This window comes from Neomonachus schauinslandi, chromosome 16 (assembly GCF_002201575.2).
Source record: "Neomonachus schauinslandi chromosome 16, ASM220157v2, whole genome shotgun sequence".
NCBI classification, from domain to species: domain Eukaryota; kingdom Metazoa; phylum Chordata; class Mammalia; order Carnivora; family Phocidae; genus Neomonachus; species Neomonachus schauinslandi.
Genome location: NC_058418.1, coordinates 24,641,957 through 24,664,123, shown reverse-complemented (window position 1 = coordinate 24,664,123; position 22,167 = coordinate 24,641,957). Strand labels below are relative to the sequence as shown.

Sequence of the window (22,167 nt, the reverse complement as noted above, 5' to 3'; positions counted from 1 at the left end):
AGTGATAATTGCTTTCCAGACAGCAGAACCAAACAAGGTGTAGCAGGAGCCAGGAAGTAAAAGGGCAGATGCCAACATGGTGATTGCCGCTGACAGACTGGATTGTGGATACTTGGGAAGCATCCAGGGCCAGATTAAGAGAATGATTATTTTCTAGTTACCTGCTCCTGCATCAAAATAATACAAAATAAAAAAGAAGGATAAGTGAGTCAACAAAATTCTTAATTCCTGTCATGATAACTTCTTTAATGCTTTTTTGAAATATTGTTTTTCAATTTTTTTCCCCAAAGAAATGTTTTTGGTGTTCCTGTTTTGCTGATGTAACATAAACAGCCTGGCATCGTTAGCATAGATTGGCAAAATAAGGGCACACTTTTAATTAGGTGACCCAACATTGGGGCACCCTTTGGGGGACTTTGAAATAAATGGAGGCACTTTTTGGAGGTCAGAGTTTTGGGTTTTATGAATCTTAATTTGTATAAAAAGAAAGAGTGACATTAAAGTCTTAGGTTATTTCCTCAGTTCACTGTGTTTCAGGGTAATGAAATAGTCGATGAGGGAAAGTTATCTTTTTTACTTATTTATTTTTTAAGTAGGCTCCACACCTAGCGTGGAGCCCAACACGGGGCCTGAACTCACAGCTCTGGGATCAAGACCTGAGCTGAGATTAAGAGTCGGATGCTTAACGGTTTGAGCCACCCAGGTGCCCTGAGACGTTTTTGTTTTTTAATAGAAAAATTCAAGCTACTAAATACAGAAAGAATGCTAGAATTAGAAATCCCCATTTTGCCAGCCCTAATGGAAGTGGATCTAGGCAATGGTCATCAGTGATGGGGAATGAATGGCAGTGAATGAGTCAGGCTGATACACTTTAACTCACTGACACCTCGAACATTACTAATAACAGGACACCAGACACTGTGTCTTCTGATGTTATGCAAAAGAAATACACTGCATCGCCTATTAAGTATTTTTGCCAGCTGACCTGAATTCTGAGTTTCACTATGCCTCCGGATCTAGCTAGGAATTTAATAGAAAATACAGGGCACAGAAGGTTATGTTAGACAACACAAATCCAGAATGTGGGAAATTCTATGGAATAAATGATGCAGTTTCTTCAACAAATGGCAGAAAATGCAGAGAAGGGGAAGCTGTTACAGGTTAAAATGAGACACAAGAAGCCTATCAGATTTGTCATTTAAATGCAATGTGTGGACCTCATTTGGATCTTGACTTGGGCAAACGAACCATAAAAACATGTTTTTGACGTAATTAGAGAAATTCGAATACACACCGGGTATTAAATGCCATCAAGGAATTTTTTATTAAATATGTAATTAATATGTTACATTAATATATGTCAATTAATAGTTTTTAATAATTAATAGTCATTAACGAATAACTATTGTATGTCACTGTAGTTTTTTTAAAAGGCCTAGTCTGGAAGAGATACATACTGAAGCATTTGTAGATGAAATATGTCTGGGACTGACTTGAGATACTCTATGCAAAGAGAGTTCACTGGCTCAGTTTTCCCCTTTTGAAGGCTCTGCCTCCTTTGGGAAGAAGAAGTCTCAAGACATGGGATTGAAAAAGCTTCAGTGCTTCGAGTGATGATGAGATTTCAAAGAACAAGGGCTCTCTTCGATATGTTTCTGGGCTGCCTCTTCTCTGCCTTGGCCGTGTTAGGCCCAGTAAGTGGCTGGCTTCATAAGGTTTGGGGGACTCCAGGCTTTAGAGGTTAGCACGTCCAAGTCCCTGCCTGGAGCTGGGGATTGTTTGTCTCTCAGCTACACTCAGAAGATGAAGACCTTTTGGAGGTAGTAGAGCTAGTACTAGTTAGGAGGGTGAGCTCTGCAGCTATTGCTTGGGTTCAAACCTTGGCCACTTAATTGCTGGGTGACTTTGGGCAATTTGTTTACCTTAGCTTCTTCAAGGAACCCCATGACACACTTAGTGGTAGACCTCATGTACAAAATGGAGAGCATGACATTACCTGCCTCTCAGAGTGAATTTTAATGAGATAAATATATAATGCTCCTAGAACATATCCTGACTCAGTACAAGCTAGCTGCTTTGAGAAGTGGCTGAGCAGCTCCGGGAATGTAGGTGGCAGGAACTAGCGGTCTCCTCCAAGTACCATAGTTAAGATGAATCAACTTGATTTCCTGTCCTCCAGGTCCTTGGCCCAAGAATCTGACTGCAGAGAGTAAGTCTCATTGTCCTAGCTGGGGTCACATGCTCACCAGTTGGCCTACAGAGGGTAGGGTACTTTGACCATGCAGCCTAGACATGGGACAGGTGCAAGTCTCTCCAGAAGAAAACTGGAGCACTGAGTAATCCAAATTCCTGCTTCCTTCTAGATGCTGGTTATACCAAAGATCCTGGAATATTCTGAAGCGCCATCAGGGAATATTGCCTATGGGGTGGGACTCTGCTTTGCCCTCTTTTTCACGGAGTGCTTGAAGTCTCTGAGTTTGTGCTCATGCTGGGTCTTAAACCAGCGCACAGGCATCAGGTTTCGTTCTGCTGTTTTCTCCTTTGCCTTTGAGAAGCTAATGCAATTTAAGTCTCTAACACACATCACCACTGGAGAGGTAGGTGCCTGGGACTATATTGGAGGTCACAGTTGCTTAGCCTTCCTCCAGACATCCCTGCCCTGGGGGCTGAGGGAGGGAGGAAAGGGAGTTAGGAGAGAAAGGAAATAATTCTTAGGGTGTGTGTGGATAATCATCAACAGTTGCCTCTGAGGACATAAGAGCAGGTCAACGGTAACTGAGGGAGATGCCACTTGCATTCAGAGGCTTTGGATAAGATTGATTCATTCATTCAACACATACTTACTGAGGCCTACTCTGAACCAGACCCTGCGCTAGGCCCTGGGGGATATAGCCGTGAACAAAAGGACACAAACCCTCAGTAGAAGCACGTTGGAGAGCGCATCCCCTCAGTCAGCCTGGGGTGGAGGGTATGGATGGATGAGATAGCTCAGGGAAGTCAAGGGAAAAGCAATCATAGATCACCTCTCTGAGGGTTAATTCTTATCTGCAAAAGAGGAGTCCTTAGAGCTGCTTGGTGATTGTTCTGGGGCTATCAGTTCCCTGCTCTTGCTCCTCCTGCAATGTAACACAAACAGACGAATGTTGACAGAGATTGGAAAAAGATGCTCCAACTTATGACCCAGGGTCATGGGAGTATTGGAATTTCGTACATTTAGTTTCACGTTCCCTAGTCTTCTATTGCTTACCAGTTGCCTTGAGGAGCATGAATGACTTTTATATTGAAACAGACATTTAAATTTTTGGAAAAGGCAGCACTGCTCTGACCCCTTACCCTCAAGCTAGACCCCTTGGTGATTTGGCATCAGCAACTGTCCAACCTTGCCTCCTCCCATCTCCCCTCCTCCAGCCCTAGATTGGCTTTGTCCCTTCAGCCAGGCTGGGCTAACCTTCAGTCCCCAGGCCTTTCCACCTCCTGGCAATGTTGCTCACATCACCCCCACACCCTGCCCTTTTATAATCCCACTCATCTTTCATGGATGTCCTCTCCTTCATGACAATATCGCCAAACCCCACCATTCACCCCCAGCCCCCACCAAGCGCAAATCTGGCTGCCCCACTAACATGAGCCCTCTTCAAAGACACAAACCCTTTCAGATTCACCACTCTATCCCTCAAAATGCTGACATTTGAATTACACAGGACAGATGTCCGAAAAAATGTCTGCTAAATTAAGCACTGCCATCTAGTGGATGCTTCTCTAAACTCAACTGGTAGCCAACATAAGATATTTGTTATCATCATTACCCTTTTTCTTCACCATTTTATTAGTCCTGTAACCTGAGGCAACTTGTTCAGTCTCTGAAGCTGTGGAATAATAAGACCAGCCTTACAGGATTATTGTCTCATAGGATTAAATGAGTTAGTACATATAAAGCACATAGAAAAGGGACAGCAGTTCAGAAGTGTTAAATTGTATTGCTGATTTCTCTTAGGCCTTGAGCATGGGGACTCCCTGTTGTCCTGCATTTGACTGAAGTTGAGATCTGTGGCAGCCCTTCCTCCTGTTTATCTTAGGAGAGTCATCATAGTAATTATTAACTTCCACTTAGCCAGACATTGTCCCCAAGACTTTACCTCATTAGCTCAGTCAGTCTTCTGACAACCCTCTTATGAGGTAGTTTCTGTTATTGTTCCTGTGGTCACAGAGGTAGAAACTGAGGCATGGAAGGAGTAGGAACCGTATACAAGGTCATGGGATTGGAAAGCAGCAGAGCCTGGCTGCAGGGTCTAGGCTCTGAACCAGTGCACTTCCCTGCCTTGCCAAAGAGACTTTCTGCACTGAGGCCTGCCTGGTTCCTTTTCCTGTGTCTCTGTCCTGAGCACCTGCTGGGTGCAAGGCCAATTTCCCCCAAACAGCCTCATGAACCTAAGACAGAATGGCCCACTTGGAAGTAGCTGCTCACGTGAGGAGTCCTATTGCCTCCATAAATTTTATTTTTAAAATTAATTTAAAAAACCCCTGCATACGTTCTCCTCGGAAACAAAATAAAGTAGAATAGATGACTCCCCAGACCCCGTCACTTCCCTAATGCCTGGAGGTGACCACCGCTATCAATTCGGCTTGTGTTCTTCTAGACTTTTTAGTGTTTTTAGGTACACATGCAACTTACCCATAGAAAACATATTGTATCTTGTGCATGTGTTTTTACATAGATGATACTAGATTTTACAGTTTTCTGCCACTTTGTTTTACTAATTGAAAATGTATGATATAATTTTGGGGGTGAGTTTTTACATCAAGGATGCTACATTGTCTGTGCTGTTTTTGAAGTTTTTCTTTCCTCCTCGTTATGTCTTAGCCTTCCATGTTAACACATGCAGATCTTCCTTGTTCCTTTTCAAGGTTGCTTACTTATAATTGTAGCATTTCCTTCCCCCCTTCCATTTTTATTGAGATATAATTAACATATAATGTTGTATTAGTCTAAAGGTATACAAGGTAATGATTTAATCTGTGTTGCCAAATAATCACTACCATTAAGTTTAGTCGCCATTCATCACCTTACATAGTTACAATTTTTTGCCTGCAATGAGAACTTTTAAGATCTACTGTCTTAGCAACTTAAAGATACACAATACAATATTAACTATGGTCACAATACTTATCTTATAGCTAAACATTTTGACCACTTTTATCCATTTCCCCCCACCCACCTTAGAGCATTTTCAATGTGGCAAAATTAAGTGTTTTATATGCATTATCTCATCAATGCTATGGAATAGGTTGTATTATTATTCCCACTTTACTGATAAGGCAACCGAGGCACAGAGAGACTGGGTAATGTGTCTTTGGTTCTACAGCTAGTACATGACCGGCCTGGGACATGAACTCTGACAGGTTGCTCCAGGACCCAAAATTATCTAATACTCCTTGGGTGGATGCTTTAACCTTTCCCTCCCAATGGACATTTAGAATGTTTCCAGGGTTTTGCTGCTAATAAGCACAGCTGCAATAGATGTCCTTATATGTGCTTCCTCTCATGTGTGTGAATGTTTCTCAACAGAGAAATGAAATAGCCAAGTCATGGGGTTTGTGCAATTGTTAACTTTTAAAGATACTGTTCAACTCCCTTCCAAAGTGGCTGTACCAAGCTAGGATCCCTCATACACTTCAAATTTTTGTAAAGATTCAGCCTGGGGCCCATCCTGGGAACTAGAAGGAGATCAGTTTAAAGTGAAGAGGAAATCACTTCCTAAGGCATTCAGATTGGTCATTCTAAAAGACATTCATGATTTGGGTCCTTAAATATTTCTTGATTTGCAGTGTCAGCTTTTATGTAACATGGAACTGGGCAGTATGTGTTAGGGAGCAGGGAAGTGACAGAAGACTCTATAGCAAAATAGAAAAAGAAGGATAAAAAGATATAGCTCCTGCCTAAAAAATTTCAGCCATCATTAGTAGTAGTAATAGTAGAATGAATAGGATAGAATAAGGTAGAAGACTAGACGTAACTCTCTGGGGAATCTGGATATGAGAAGTAGTAGCAATAGTACAGTAAAATATAACTTTTATTGAGCACAGCCCATGTGCAGATACTTTATATTTCATTGACATCCTCACAACAACCATATTAAGTGGGTATAGTTATTCCAGCTTCACAGGTGAAGAAGCTGAGGCTCAGAGTGGCATAGTAATGGGCCCAGGGTCACACAGAGAGTAAGAGGAGAGCTGTGAACTTGGTATTTTTGTCTCTACCATCGTGCCTCCCAAGCCTTCACATCCCCGGCGCGTGTAGCCCCTTCTAGGTACCTGAAGAGGTGATACCTGTGGGGCTTTGCTGTCTTACAGGCCATCAGCTTCTTCGCCAGTGACATAAACTACCTGTTTGAAGGAGTGTATTACGGCCCCCTGATCTGGCTCATCTGCTCATTACTGATTGCCTGCACCGTCACCTCCTACCTCATTCTTGGACCCACTGTGCTCTCCGCCACTCTTTGCTATCTCCTGATTTTACCAGTGGAGGTAATGTCTTTCTTTGCCACCCGTTGGATGTTGGATGTTCCCCAGAACTCCCAGGGCTCTGGAATCTGGGGTACCTCTGAGTGGAAATATTGACTCCTGTTGACTGTTGATTCTATTGTGGTTAAGTTTCAGCTTCCATTTCTGTCTCAAGCTGTTCTCTGGCCACAACGCTGGCCAAAGAAATAAGAGGTGAATATGATGTGTGAAAGTCCATCTCATTGATTTCCATGAGGGACCCTCTGCTTCACAGACTTTCCTTAGTAGATGTCCTCTATGTACAGGTTTTTGTTCCTTCTCTTCTACCCAGAATGTGCTAATGTAATAGCCCAGATGGCATTTAACATTTGGCTGAGCACAGTATAAGGGGGGAAGGGAAGCAAATTTGCTGACAAAGATTCAGGTGAAATAAAATTGGGCAAAACAGGAAGTGTTTTGTGTGCTCTGAATTACTGAAATCAAGGGTTTTCCTCCCTCAGCACAGGTATTCTGATCAAAAGGTGATTGTAACTGTTGGTGGGGTTAGGGTTCCCAAAGGCAGAGGAGTCATATTTCTGTTTAGTTAGCCTGGCTTGGGACACAGGAGAGAAACACCCCCAGGATGTGTGAGACAGGTGCTCTAAGGCATGATGGAGAGTTTCTGTTGGGAAGTCTTCAGCAGGACCCTAGAATTTAGAGTCACAGTGGATTCCAACAGGGCAGGATTAAATCCAGGTATTCAGTCCACATCTGGATTTTACCTTTGGACATACTCCTAGTTGCCATACTTATGCCTGGGTGAACTCTCCTGCCCTTGTCAAAAGAAGCTGTTGCTGCATCCTGATTGCAGGTGTTCCTGATCAAAAGGATTGTTAAGATACACAATCACACCTCTGAGGTCAGCGACCAGCGCATCCGTGTGACCAGTGAAGTTCTCACCTGCATTAAGCTGATTAAAATGTATGCATGGGAGAAACCATTTGAAAAAATAATTAAAGGTACAGAAAATCTGGTTTTCTGCTCAGTGCCTTGGGATGTCATGGTGGGCCAAGCCTCTCACTCACCCTTTGGGTGGTCCTTTCATGCTCTGGGAGTTGTTTGGTGCTCTTTGGAGAATATTCTTAGGGTTAATTTCAGTGCCTTTGCTTTTTATCTCTCAGACCTCAGAAGGAAGGAAAAGAAACTATTGGCAAAGTCTGGGATCATCCAGAGCCTGACCACTGCCTTCTTGTTTATAGCCCCCACAGTGAGCACAACGGTGATGTTCCTCATCCACACATGTTTACAACTGAAACTCACGGTTTCAGTGGTAAGTGCTTGGGGTGCTTTGCTTTCCCCCCATATTGATAGGGAGTTTTTCTTTTATGTCTTTTCCTAGATCATGTCCCTCAAAGATCTGAAGGTTTTGCAAACGGATAATAGATGTTGATTTTGATTTTCCAGACTTTTAGGATGCTTAAACTTTCTTCCATCTCAATCTGTCTGAAAAACTGACATCCCTTGTATAGCAACTATGGGAGGGAGGGATGACAAAGTCATCTGGGGATACAGGGGAGGTGAAATGTGTAGTTAAAACCCTGATGATTCTGATACATGCCTTGAGGTTGAGAATCCTAAATTAAGGAGTTTGTTCGAACCCAAAATAGGGCCCTGAAAATACACCTTAAATAAAAAGCTAGAGCTTCTTTTGCCTTCTCTTTGTGGTCTGACCCTGGCCCAGAAAAGCTGCAGCTGCGTTTTAGGGGTAGAATCCCAGTTCTCTGAGGAGAAAAGCCAGGGGGCTGCTTTGGGAGAGGTTGAAATCCAGATGGGGCTTGGGGAAGGACACTGCACCCAAAGCAAGAGAGGGGGAGCACTGGAGAGTCTGCCAAAGGTTCGTTTGTGCTCCAGACAGCAGGCACTTCTACTTGGTCCAGGCACGCACCAGAGAAGTTCCCTGAAGGCTTGAGGGTGGACGCAGGGGCTTTTATAGGAGAAACTCTCAGCAGGAGTTCAGGGTCACACTACACTCACACAGTGAAGGATGAAGAAGGGAGTGGAGGTGGGGTGTGGATTGGAAAGTCCCCAAGGTACTTTAGGTCATATTCTGAGATCCTGAGAGCCGTAGGTGGTCTGCTGTAGTCAGGAAAAGTCTCCGGGAGAGAGTGAGGCATGGATTAGGCTTGAAGTGCAGGGACATTTGGAATATTAGAAAAGAGTAGAATATCTAAGGCAAGGAAAACTGAGTACGATCATAACAGCAATAAGAGTATCAAGCTCTGTTAGCAGTAAACAAGCTCTCTCACATGTACTTTCTCAGTGTTTCCCTGGACTTTATTCCTGTACCCACTTGATGATTTTGACACTATGCAAGTGGGAAAACTCAGCTTGTTGGGGGAGGGGACCTGGCCAAAGTTGCAGAATCACCCAGTCGCTAAGCTACAACAGGAACCAGGCCTACAGACATGGAGCCATTAAGACGAGTGCTCTTCTCTCACTCTTTCCAGTCTCCCCAAAATACTGGCTCTGTCCCTGCCACGGGACGGACCGGCCTATCGAAAGCTGCAGGGTCTGGCTCTGTGGCTTCTGGCTCCCGGATGGGGGCCTCAAGGGGTGGCCCTCACCACCTCCTCCTCTCTTTGCCCAGGCCTTCACTGTGGTGGCCACCTTGACTCCCATGCGGCTGTGTGTGTTCTTTGTGCCCTTCGCAGTAAAAGGCCTCACGAATTCCAAGTCTGCGGCGGACAGGTTTAAGGTAAGTGGTCAGAGGACTGTTTACATGGCTCTCTGTTTGGGTGTTCATTTGCCTTCAGCCACTGAGATGTTCCTCCTGAACGTGACCCCAGGGCAAGGCAGATTGGCTAACTCAGTGACCTCCTGTACCCAGGCTGGGGTGGGGGCTGGGAAGACAGATTAATCAGGCCCCAGGGAGTTCTTAGGATAGTCTATACAAACCAGGTCTCACAGAGGAGGTCTACAGACCCTGTCCAGGTTTGTATAGGGTTACCGTGATGGTTTTGCTTTTAAAAAAAATCATATTTGTTGCTTGCATTTAAAAACCTGGAAATTCTACATAAAAATCGGATTTCTGGATTTTTCTGAATAATCAGAAGATCTGGGAACATCAGACCCACATTTTGCTGTGGCTACAAACAGCTGGAGCTGAAGGGATAGTTGCCCTATTAGATAAGGCAGTGAGATCCAGTTTGCTGCAGACCACCGCTGAACATCCACTACCTAGAGATAAAACCATTGTCCAAAATGTCAAGAAGTATCTTTCTAGATCTCTTTCTAAGCTAATCTTCAGGGAGAGACGTGTGCCTCTAATTTGACTGCAGTGAGATCGTACTTCCCACCCCCCTCTTTTAATGCTAGCATTTCCCCGTCAGGAAGAAGGAAACACAGAGAGGAGTGACCTGCTCATGGTCACACTTTGAAATGTATGGCCCCCAACAGTTTCCCACTGTGTGCTACATGGGCAGACCTTTTTACTTTGAATAGTTATAAATGAAATTTAATTTAAAAAGTGGCACATCTGTCTGATGATTCCACAGTGTTGTCACCCATGTAAAATGAAACAGGAAAGAACAGAGTGGGCAGTTTGCAGATATCAAAGAGTGGCCCAGTGGTCCAAAAGTTGGAAGACCCTGATCTAGAATTCCCACCAGCAGAACCTGGCTCCTTCTGAACTAGTGGTGGTTCTTCAGGCTTTTACTGTTTATTAGGAGTTTATAAACCAGACTGATAGGCCAGCAAAATGGGCACACATTCCTATTAGACTAAAGAACTGAATTCCTCCTTCCTCCTTTCTCTTTGTCTGTGCAGAAATTTTTCCTCCAGGAGAGTCCTGTTTTGTATGTCCAGACACTGAAAGATCACAGCAAAGCAGTGGTTTTGGAGGAGGCCACCTTGTCATGGCGACAGACCTGCCCTGGGACTGTCAAAGGAGCTGTGGAGCTGGAGAAGAACAGGCATGCTCCTGAGGGGATGGCCAGGGCTCAGCCAGCTCCAGGAGCCCTCAGGCCAGAGGACACAAGGGACAGCCTAGCCCCAGAGTTGCACAAGTTAAACCTGGTGGTGTCAAAGGTAACCTTATCCAGGCCACGCCGGCAGGCTGGCTGCCAGACTTTCGGGGCCCAAGGCTCAAGCTTCCTGACACTCCACCATTTCCTTGGCTAAAAACTGCCATCTCTAAATCCCTCTTTTAAATACAAATTGTTCACAGAGGGCAAGCACAGGAAATCTTTCTTACTTCAGTGGGAATAAACTGATCATCCAGAATTTTTTTTTTTTTTTTTTGAGTAACAAGACCCAGACTAGTATGCTATATGCTGGGAGAGAAGGGGAAGGAGACTAACATTTATTAAGTTGCTAGTATGTGCCAATTTGGTTGTTCTGTGAACTCACCTTATCTGTCTTCTTCTCTGACTAACGTTTGCAAGGGCAAGCTTCCCTTCTTGTCCAAATTTCACCTCTGCACTTTCAAGTCAAACTTGATTGCATTCCTCCCCTCCCACCAACGCAGTCCATTGGTGACATCTGTCAGCTCTCTCCTGAATCCAGCCGCCTCTCACCAACCACCCCCCGCAAACCACTACCCTAGCCCTAGCCACCATTGTGCTGTTCCAGCTCCTCTAGGAGCCTCCTCATCAGTCCCTCTGTTTGCACTTTTGCCTTCTTACTATCCTTTACCATGCGGCAGACAGAGGGCTCTTTCTAAACCATAAACCAATTCAAGTCACCCTCTTGCTTAAACCCCTTCAGGGACCTCCCGCTGCACTTAAGATACAGCCCAGGTATCCCCCAAGCATCCTGCCCACAGCTTTCACCTCTTCTCCCACTCCTTCCCTCCACACCAGCTACACTAGCCCTCTTGTAGCACTTTGGCAGCCAACCCGGTTGCTCCCACAGCCTGGAACGACCAGATCTTCCTGTGTCTGGCTCCTTCTTATCATTCAGGTCTCAGCTGCAATGACAACTGCTTTAAGAAGGCTTTGCTGGCCAACCCATCTAAAATTGCTTTGGTTCATGGTAGCCAATTCGTTTTACTTAAATCATTTATCATCATCTGATACTTTATTTATTTCATGGTTTATGTCTCCTCACTAAAATGTAGCATGAGAGTTCTTTTCTTCAGTACTTGGTACGATGGGAGAAACTCAAACACTATTTGAGGGAGGGGTGAATGAATAAATGAGTGAATGTATGCATGAATTCTGTGAGGCTGACTTCACTGTCCCCATTTTACACATGAAGAATCCGAGGCATGGAGAGGCTAAGTGACTTGCCCAGGATCATAGAGTAGAATAGGTGCAGATCTGGAATTCGGGTTTCTTGCCCGACAGGACCACCTATCCATGACCTCCTGTCTACCACCTCCATGTAACTTCCTTCCTTTGAGGTTGTGGCGTTGAACTTTGCTAGTCTGCGGGGCCTTGGGGTGGGTGTGGTTATTTGTTTTCTGTTTGTCCTTTTGTGTTCAAACAACAGGCCCACCCTGGGTGAGTAGGAGGGTTTGTGCTGTCCCAATGCCACTCTGTCCTCCTTGGCTTTGCAGGGGACCATGGTGGGGGTCTGTGGCAACACTGGAAGCGGCAAGAGCAGCCTGCTGTCCGCCATCCTGGGGGAGGTAAGTGACTTGTGACTTGTGAGTGCATGCATGAGCACTCACGGGCGGTCCAGGGACTCCCAAGCTTGAGTTCCCCCAGTCAGCCACACCATCGCTTTCTTGCTCAATGGGATCTGAGCCAATACACTTTTTATAAATTGAGAGCAGTTGGGCATGCACCGAGGGGGAGGTGTGTTATAAATATACCTCCTTCTCATCCTCCAGCCAGGAGTGAGACCTCTTAGATGCCCTGGAGGTCTGCCCTCACCTGTTCTCTGTGCTCTCCCCACCCTGTTTGTAATCAACCAGCTCTCAGGGTGATGATACAGTGTGTCTCAACTTTTAATGTGATGATAAAAATCATTTCATGAAGCCCAACTCAGAATGGGACATGTGTCCCTTGTGAGACAGCATCAGGAGTGTGATGTGGAGGGAGAAGGGAGGAGGAAGGAAGGAGGGATGGGGGAGAGGAGGCCCTCCCGAGTGGGATGGGACAGTCTTACTTGCACTCCAGCTGTAGAATTTACATGTCTGCCAGGTGCCCCTGCCCTTGAGATCTGAACTGTCCAATTCCACTGTCAGTGGATATTCTTGAGGTCTGCTTGGTCTGTAGCCAGGCAGACATATGGCTCAGCCCTCCCTTTCTCCAGTTTCCAAAAAGCCCCAACCTGTTCCCCCCAAACAATTGAGGTCATATTGCACACCTCTCACTGAACAACACCTTACAACAGCCACAACTCCTGGTGTGCATTTATGGCCACCTCCCCAAGGCAGTTCTCACCAGCACTTCCCCGCTCAGCCCCAGCCTTTCCCAGTCCTGGGCTTCTCTCTCTGCCCCCTCCTTTCTCTGCCCATCATCCCTCCCTCCCACGTTGTTGGGAGAACAAGAAGGTTCTTCCTTTATCCAGCTTCTCCCTCAGCTCCTTCTCCCAAATATTATAGCCGAACTTATCATCTCTTTGGAATGTATCGTATTGTCCATAGAACTCTCTCCCGATAGCTCACTTCTTCATGCTCCACATGTGATGGCCTTGCCGCAACTTCTTGGCAATGGGGAAGATAAGATTCAACTTTAAAAAAAATAGTAAACATAATTTGAATAGTACTTACATGCCAGGCCCGGTGCTAAGAGCTTCCTATTTTTTTTCCTTCAACCTGAAAACAACCACATGAGGAAGGCACAGACATTGTGGCCAGTTTATAGATGAGCAGATGAGGTTCAGAGAGGTGACTTGCCCAAGGTCACACGGCAGGCGAGGGGGGAACCAGGGTTGAAACCCAGGTCCACATGGTGTCAGAGCTTTGCTTTTCCCCATAGCAACATTTCCTGGTAGCCTCCATCCAAGGCCACCTTTCTGTGTGGCTAGTAATTTCTCAGTTTCCTCTTGAAATAAACCAGTCACTGTCCATCTAACAAAGGAAAAACAAAAAGATGTCATTTTAAAGTTTTGTTCTTGTTAATTAAAGCCTGCCTCCAAATCAGGAGTAGAAACATAGAATCATAAAGAGGAAGGGGCACAGGATGATGAGGTCTAATGCTGGGGTGGTAGGGATGGGGGTTATGGCCTTTTTTTAAACTCTGTTTTTAAATTTATCAAACAGAAAAGTGGGAAGACACTAAAGACCCTTATACCCACCTCTAGATTCAACAGTTGATAGCATCTGCATTTTTGCCACATCTATGTAGAAACACATTTCTTAGAACAATTTTTAAAAAGATTTTATTTATTTATTTGAGAGAGAGAGTGAGCCCATAGAGGGAGAGGGAGAAGAAGGCTCCCAGCTTGATCCCAGGTCCCCAGGATCATGACCTAAGCTGAAGGCAGACACTTAACCATGTGAGCCACCCAGGTGCCTTTGTAGAACTATTTTAAATTACAGAGATTATGAGACTTTCCCACTTATTACTTCATCATGATGTCCCCCAAATAAGAACATTTTCCCATCTGTGCACAATGACATTATCACACCTAACAACAATGGTAATAATTCTGTTGATATTCAGGGGTAGTCAGAGATGACCTGGAACTTCCTGTCTTGCTGTGAAGAGCATGGACGCACCACTTGCTAGAGAATGGGGCTGGGGAAATAAGAGAAAAAAAAATATGGGGTTTCTTCACTGCAGACCTTGGATTCAAGTCACAGCAGGAACTGGCCTGGCTTAGCTCTGGCGGCTGCCGCATGTTCCCAGGACCTTCCCTCAGACTCACTGGTGGGCCTGGCAGGAGCATGTTAAAAGTGCCATTTACATAAGAGAGCCCCCAGGAACCTGGAGGGCGGTGGGGCCCTGGGCCCTGCAGCTGCTGAGCCAGGCAGGGTCCTCCCCTGTTCTGCCTGGTCCTGAGGCTGGACTCACTCTGCTGCAGATGCACTTGATGGAGGGCTCGGTGGGGGTGCACGGAAGCCTGGCTTATGTCCCCCAGCAGGCCTGGATCATCGGAGGTAGCGTCAGGGAGAACATCCTCATGGGAGACCAGTATGACAAGGCCCGGTAAGTTTCTGGGAGGGTCCAGGAGGGGTGCATGGGGCTGGTTGGGGGAGGGATGCCCTGCAGCTAATAGTAATTGGACAGCTGCTAACCCTTGCTGTGAGCTCACTTATATGCGTCAAAGAGAGATTATTATCATATCCATTTTCTAGATGAGTCATCTGGGGCCCCAAGAGGTTAAATAATTTGCCTAAAGTCACAGAGCTTGGAGGATATGCTAGAATCACGATTCGAACCCAGTTGTAATCAGAAACTTCATGTGTAGCTGTTACACTCTATGAGTCAAAATAACCCTCCCCCTCTAAAAACATTACTTTAAAACTTTGTTTGTGTTAATTAATTCCCCACCTCTAAGTTGAAAGGGTGATGAGGTCATGTGATGTAGAAGAAAACAGTTTGGATTCATGGTCTGGTGGGCCGCCCACCACCATCCTTGCCCTTCGTGGCCTCTCCCTCCCAGGGTCCGGGGCTAACCTGCTTGAGACACGCACTTGGAAGTCTGTTCAATGGAGGATCCATAAAAGCTTCTCTGAATGCTACAGTTGTGCTTCCAAGTCTGGTGGACCCTGGCCTCCTATCACTGTTTGCTTGATGTTGCAATCTGCACCCATAGCAACACTGAGGGGTATATAGGGGTGTGAGATCTCCAGCTGGCTGTCCTGCGGGCTCCGAAACGTCAGGTCCAATACCAGCTCAGGGGCACCCTGCTTGCCCAACCCCCATCTTGCCTGCTTCTCTTCCCAAGTTGCCCAACTCAGTTTAATGGCATCACTGAACTGGGTATCCCAAGGAGCCTGATGCCTCCTCCTCTGATACTTCACGTCTAATTGGTCACCCACCTTGGACAACTCTATCCCCTAAATAGGTCTCGTCTTTCTCTCTTCTTCTCCGTCTCCACTGCCAGTTCTTGCCTGTGATCTCTTGCTTGAACCGTTCCCACTGCCCCTGCCTTTGACTCCCTGTCTCCAGTCTTCTCCCGCTCTGCCCCTGCATCTTGGGTCCCGCCTCCAGGGTAGTCATCCCAAAACATAGCTCTCACCGTCATTGCTCTGCTTTCAGACTGATAGAACTCACTGGGCAGTTTGGAAGTATTTGGTCAAAAATAAAAATACCCCAATTGTTAGACTCAGCACTGCTAGGTAATGAATGCGTAGATAGTGTCACCAATGGGCACAAAGGCCCATCTATAAGAGTGTTCACACTACACATTGTTCATAGTAGCAAAAGACTAGAAACAACCCCAATGTCCATCACAGAGGCACTGGTTAAATAGTTTATGGTGCAGCCATATAACAAAATATTATGGTGCCGTTAAAACAATCAAACCTATATATGCTGCACACAGACATATACAACCACGTTATTTCTGAATGAATACGTAGGAAACTGTAATAGTGGCTGCTTCCGTGGAAAGCAACTCAGAGTCAAAGACGAGAGAGACTTGCTTTTCACTGTCTCTTTTTGTTGTTGTTCTGTTCAAATATTTACTAAGTGCGTGTATTAGACGGAAAGAAATGAAGGGAAGAAGGAAATGCAAAAAGCCTCCCATGCTTTATTGTTAAACTCAGGATCAAGTCCAAATTGCTTACCATGGAATGCAAGACCTATCTCTTCCCAGCTTGGGAAGGCTGGAGGGCCTGTGGCTGGGCCACTTGTCCCTTTAGCAATCTGTCCTTCGCAGGTATCTCCAGGTGCTCCATTGCTGCTCCCTGAACCGTGACCTGGAAATTCTGCCCTTCGGAGACATGACCGAGGTGAGTGGGAGGCGAGCATCCCCCATCTCTGTTGTGATGGTGCCTTTGTAATGGTTTTCTGGGATCCTCAGCCTGCCTCCCTGGGTAGGTAGAGGGGGGGACTCCGGCTGTTTCCCCAAAGCAGCCAATGGCCCTGCAGCTGCTGCCTCAAAGCCTTCTCCCCCCAGGGAGGAAACTGGGGTTCATCTTACAGTGAGAGTTGGCAAAGAGCCTACCTTACCCCACAAGGATGGGGAGCTGACCTCGAACTCCTCCTTTTGGAGCAAGAGCAGTGGAGACCCAGTGAAAATGAGAAACCTCCCATCCCTCCCCGTTTCCTCCCCTCTCCCACCTCCCGCCCTGCCCCCTCTGGCCAGCTCTTCTTTTGCCAGTGGGAACAGCCACCATGGCTTCCCAGGGGCAACGCCAGTCACACTTTCTTGACAGTTCGCCATCCTTCACACCTGTAGACACCTTTAATCTACATAAGACCTTTCTGAGATAAAGCAATATTGTTGTATTATCTGTTATCTCAGTCTGCTGAGCACTTGCCAGATGCAAAAGACTACTGTAGCAACTTGAATGCATTGTCTTAGGTGAGCCTCAGGTAATTCTAGGAGGTCGGTGCTCTTATTATCCTTCTTTTAAAGGTGGGTCTGTAAACCTTTGACGGCAGAGTGCTCAGTTGTCTCGTTCAGGGTTATCTCTTCAGTAGAAGGAAGAAGGTCTGGTCTGTAGAATGGCATCAGTAAATATGGACCTCATCAAGCTTGAGGTTTAGATGAGTTGATACATACAAAGTGGGGTGAACATGCTCAGCTGGAGTGGGTGTTAGCTTATCATGCGAGCACAGTAGGCACTTAAGTAAGCATCTGCTGAGTGAGGACTGAATGCGAAACTAAGCCTTGGCCCTGGGCAAAGCAGCCTGTCCAAGGGCACACGGTGCTGAACCAGAGGCAGGGTAGTGACTAGAGGTCACCCTGCTGCTCTTTAGACTCTGCTGCTTTTCTACAGAGACCGCAAGAGTTCATGGTAGAGCAGGGACTGGGACTTAGCCCCTGGCGCCCTTGTCCTCAGGGCTGACTGAGGGAAGGCCAGCCAGCAGGTGCCTGGCATGATAGTCTGCACATGCTGTTCAGTAATTCTGGTTGCTTGTTAATGACTCTTAGTATCTCCTGACGTAAGGCGTTGTGTAAGGTGGTCCTTCCCATGACAGCAACAATAGAGCCCCTTCCGGCCATTGTAGCCCTGTCCTATGGAGTTGGCTGTGCTCAGTGCCGTCTTCAACAACGAGGGCTGATGGTCCTGCAAGTGGATGGTTGCTGTCAACAGAGATTTAAAACCCAAATAAGATGTAAGGAGGTGCTCTTTCTTAGGAATGATTTGTTTTATTAACTAAATTGCTAAAGTTTTAAAATGTCAACTGAGATGTTGAAGGGTTTAGAAACATTGCATCTAATTGTGAGTTACAAGATTTTAATTAACTGAAAATCAGTTTTTCATTCCCTACTAAGCAAATTTTGAAAAAAAATTTTTAAATACCAGGGGTGCCCAATCACGAGGTGTCTAGGAGTGTGCACTGAGGGGGTTCAGTCTGTCACATCTGGCCACCTGGCTGGTTTGAGCACACCTCACTGGGCTCATCCTCTAGACACAGTGCCTTTGGCTGTCTGTTTGCAGATCGGGGAGCGGGGCCTCAACCTCTCTGGGGGGCAGAAGCAGAGGATCAGCCTGGCCCGTGCCGTCTACTCTGACCGCGAGCTCTATCTGCTAGACGACCCCCTGTCCGCTGTGGACACCCACGTGGGGAAGCACATCTTTGAGGAGTGCATTAAGAAGATGCTCAGGGGGAAGACGGTCATTCTGGTGACCCACCAGCTGCAGGTGACCACCCTTCCAGGGCTCTGGCCACGACTGATGGCTAATGTAGATCCTCACGTTTCTGCCATTGATTCTGTAACAACCTCACCGTGGCTACCCCTTCATCTCAGACTAACCTCAACATTTGAGGAGCACTATAAAAAACCTGGATCTCTTCTGCTTTCCACGTGGAGAGGACAGGCTGGTAAAAGATTTCTGTGGCTGGGAAAAATTGAAACCAGATTTGAAGGTCTCCTTCAAGATTTTATGGGTTGGCTCCTGCTTTTAAAGTTATGGAAAAAGAAAACAGAACTTTCAGAGAAGAATTTCCCAAGTCTCATGTTCTTTGATGAAGTGCAGTGACCATGTGGGGGTGGGGCTGCCTCTTGTAATGCCTTTACCCTAGGTATTTCCATACTTGGTTTTGGCCTCAAGACGTATTTATTATTTATCCCTCTCCTTCCATTTTGGCCTATTTTGGGAAGGGTACAAAGTATTTCAGACATAAAGACAGTTTATAAAATAATTTACTGAAAACCCATGTGTCTATCACCCACATGACATGAACACAGATCGCCTCTCAGATTGCATTCTGTCCCCTCACTTTGCTATTGGTCTTTCTCGTGCAGGTCTCCATACCCTTACAACACGTGTATAAATCTCTAGACATGATAAAGTGTCCTTCTGCATATTTTAAAGCTTTATATAATTGACAGTTTACTTTCTATGTCCTTCAGTAATTTGCTTGTTTTGCTCGGCATTATATTTTTGAGATCTTCCATGTTGATACACACAACTTGATTTAATTCTCACTGATATAGCATTCCAATATCTGAATATACCAGAATTTATTCCCCTAGGATGGACATCGAGGTTGTTTTCCATTTTTCACTTTTACAAAAAAAAAAAAATGCTTCGGCGTACATATTTTTATATGTGTCTTTTTGCACATCTGCGAGTTTGGTGGAGTAGAGGTTTAAGAGTCCAGTTGTTGGTTCATAATTCTTAAATATTTAATTTTACTAGATATTATCAAGTTGTTTTCCCAAGTATTTGCACTAATCTATAACAACACCTACCTTTTACGAGAGTTCCCTATACCTCCAGTCATCACCAGTGCTTGGACTTACGCAGTGTTTTAAGATTTTTGCCAATGTGGGTATACAAAATAACATTTTATTATGATTTAAATTTACATTTTCCTTTCGAATGGTGAAGTTGAATATCTTTTTGTATGCTTACTGAAGGCCTTATTTCTTCTGACTCTTCAGTATTTAGCATTTTGTGACCAGATCATTTTCTTAGAAGATGGGAAAATCTGTGAAAAGGGAATTCACAATGAATTAATACAGAAAAAGGGGCGATACGCTGAACTCATCCAGAAGATGCATGGAGGAGGAACGACACAGGTAATTTCCACCCCACCGCACCCTTACTACCCACAGGGAGGAGCACCCCCTGCATTCATGGCATGTGCTTTCTCCCCAGGACAAACTGCAGGACACAGCAAGGCCAGCAGAAGACCCTCAGGGGCAAGGGCAGGCCCAGACCACCAGCCAGGAAGAGCCTTTCCATGAAAATGCTGGTAATGGTGCTGGGGAGAAGGGAGAGCACATCTGCCAACCTGCCTGGCTCCTCCAGAGGTGCTGGCATCTCCTCCTGGACCCCAGACGGGGCCATGTCCCTCACTGTCTAGGATCCTAGACATCACACACACAGGTTATAGATCCATGTAGTTGAGGGCTGTGGGGTGCGGACTGTGCTGGTCAGGAGGCCTGAGGATCCTAGAGGTGAATGCTGTGGGAGGCAGAGCTGAGGGTGTGCAGAGGCAGAGGCAGGGTGTGGGTGGTGTTGGCCCAGAGCAGCATAAATTTAACTGTAAGGCATTTAGACATTCATGCATTACATGTTTGTTGAAAACAAAGGTATTAGAAATCAGAAATGAATTGGGCCCAGTCTTGGATATCCAGAAGCTCAGGGCCTTGTCTTCTCTAAGACAGGGCAGCAGGGCAGAAAGACAGTTCTGGATTTGAATTCTAGCTCTCTGCTTACAAAGTTCCGTGACCTTGGCCAAGCAACATAACCACTCTGAACCCTCATTTGCAAAAGTGAAGGTAATAGTGCCTTACTTTGCAGTGTTGTCGTGGAGGTAAGACGCAGTCGGGTGTAGGGAGGCCTCAGGATAACGCCCGACATGGTGGAGCCTCCTGTCACCAAGAGCGTTTTAAGCTGTGAAAGTCGGAAAATGATGTGAGCAGAAAAATAATTGGAAGGAAAAAGTGTAGATCACAGAATCAAAGGAAAAGTTGAGGAACCGGGCCTCAGCAATTTTAGGGTGTAAGTAGCCCGAATAGGTGCAGAATTTTTTGAAGAAAACCTACTCCAAATATTTCCCATCCTAGTGTGAGTTCCCTCAAGATTCAAATTCCAGGAAGAGAGCCCTCTTCCCCAGGAGAAATTAGGGTGTTATTAGAAGAAGGGAGAGCCTCAGGCAGAGACAACAGACAACCCCACAGTGCTGCTTCCTGTTGTTGCTCTCATCATCGTCAGCATCTACTGGTACTTTCATGTACTGCTCTTCCTGCCCTGCTCTAGGACAAGAGTCTGCCTGAGCTAGTGCTACAGCTGTTTTCCGAGGACTTCTCAGAAGCATACTGCTGCAAAACATCTTAGCAACCATCTATATAGACCTGCCAGTTGTCAGATGAGGAAACAGAGAGTTTAAGTGATTTGCCTGAGATTGCACAGTATTGTAATGACCATTGTGGAACCCAGTTTTCTGGTCCCAGATCATTGCTTTCTTCATTCTCTCCTGCTGCCTCTCCCACCCCAACAAGTTCTTGGAACGCCCCCATCCCCCCACCCACCCAGGGTTATTGAATGGCTGGAGACGAAACCTCTTTCTGGGTTCTGGAGTCCAGGTCAAGAGTTACCTTCAGCAGAGTCTTCCGTGGAAGCATGCTGGTTAGAGTCGGGCTTGGGTAGGGCACTGAAGCTGGAAAGTGAGGAGGCTGGGAAAGCATGGAAGCCAGGGGAAGAACGCTTTGTAAAAGCTCTTCTTGACCTTGAGAGACATGCAAGCGATTGAAAGTCATATCATTTCTTTCTTCTCTTACTCTCACCCAGTGCTGGAAAATCAGCTCACAAAGAAGGAGAAGATGGAAGAAGGGTCCCTGGGATGGAGTGTCTACCACCACTACATCCGGGCAAGTGGAGGTATGGTCTGTCAGTTTTGCCCGGGGCTCTCTCTCTGACTGGCCCTGCCCCTGAAACTGGGTCAGACTGGAATGTGTGCAGTCATGCAAAGCAGGGAGGCACAGGGTAGTCATGCCAGTCATGGGCTTGACTTGCACAATTCCAATCTCAGCCACCATCAACTATAGTAACTCTACCACCATAGTCCGTGCTGGAAGTTAGGTTTCATGTTGTGTTAAAATGTACCTGGGATTTATTTTAATCAGATATGGTAAGACATGCAGACATGGAAATGTCACAAAGGGAGAAGTTTATGTTCACAGATCCCTAAAAACAAGAGACATGGCTTGCCATGCAGGGCCACATGGAGAAGCACTGGGTTGGTCAGAAGGCAGAGGGAAGGGAAAACATGGCTGGAAGCCTTTATTGTTTTTTTGTGGGAAGGAGTAGGTAAGGCAGGGTAGGTATGCTGAGTAAATTTAGGATTATATAGTTTGAATAAGTCTTGGGGGGGGGGGGCTCTGGGCTATAGGAGTGGTCCCTAGTTATCTGGCACCCGGCCTTGGGTTTAGGGCAGGGATATGGGCTTGCTGTATGAGTTTGATGAGGAGGTGGTTGGGAGTGTGGACTGTGGTTTGGTTGGTTCACAGGTAAAGAAGTGGAATGTCACTGACGTTTGGTACTTTGCCCAGGCTAATAAAACCTGTAAGTAGTAGAGTCAGGATTTGACCCCTGGGCTTTCTAACCTTGGAACCAAGCCCTTTCCAGTCCTCCAAGGCATCCAAAGATGCAGGTCAGGATGA

The 22,167-nt window shown here is 46.0% G+C and overlaps 1 protein-coding gene and 1 long non-coding RNA gene across 2 annotated transcripts in view; one reads left to right on the top strand and one right to left on the bottom strand.

The window, feature by feature from the left end:
• ABCC11 (ATP binding cassette subfamily C member 11) overlaps positions 1-22,167 on the top strand; it is a 64,673-nt gene that overhangs the window by 16,842 nt on the left and 25,664 nt on the right. The window contains exons 6-19 of the mRNA XM_021705834.1: positions 1,547-1,694; positions 2,364-2,597; positions 6,352-6,525; positions 7,352-7,499; positions 7,662-7,810; positions 9,128-9,235; positions 10,306-10,566; positions 12,038-12,109; positions 14,455-14,579; positions 16,258-16,330; positions 17,990-18,193; positions 19,441-19,578; positions 19,658-19,754; positions 21,296-21,385. Of these exons, the coding sequence (XP_021561509.1) occupies positions 1,547-1,694; positions 2,364-2,597; positions 6,352-6,525; positions 7,352-7,499; positions 7,662-7,810; positions 9,128-9,235; positions 10,306-10,566; positions 12,038-12,109; positions 14,455-14,579; positions 16,258-16,330; positions 17,990-18,193; positions 19,441-19,578; positions 19,658-19,754; positions 21,296-21,385 (2,021 nt within the window). The remainder of the gene's footprint in view (positions 1-1,546; positions 1,695-2,363; positions 2,598-6,351; positions 6,526-7,351; positions 7,500-7,661; positions 7,811-9,127; positions 9,236-10,305; positions 10,567-12,037; positions 12,110-14,454; positions 14,580-16,257; positions 16,331-17,989; positions 18,194-19,440; positions 19,579-19,657; positions 19,755-21,295; positions 21,386-22,167) is intronic.
• Positions 19,283-21,359, bottom strand: LOC110594289. The gene is made up of 3 exons (XR_002481202.1): positions 21,103-21,359; positions 20,299-20,398; positions 19,283-19,487 (listed from the first exon to the last, which is right to left on the bottom strand). It is a non-coding gene; the product is annotated as an uncharacterized LOC110594289 (long non-coding RNA).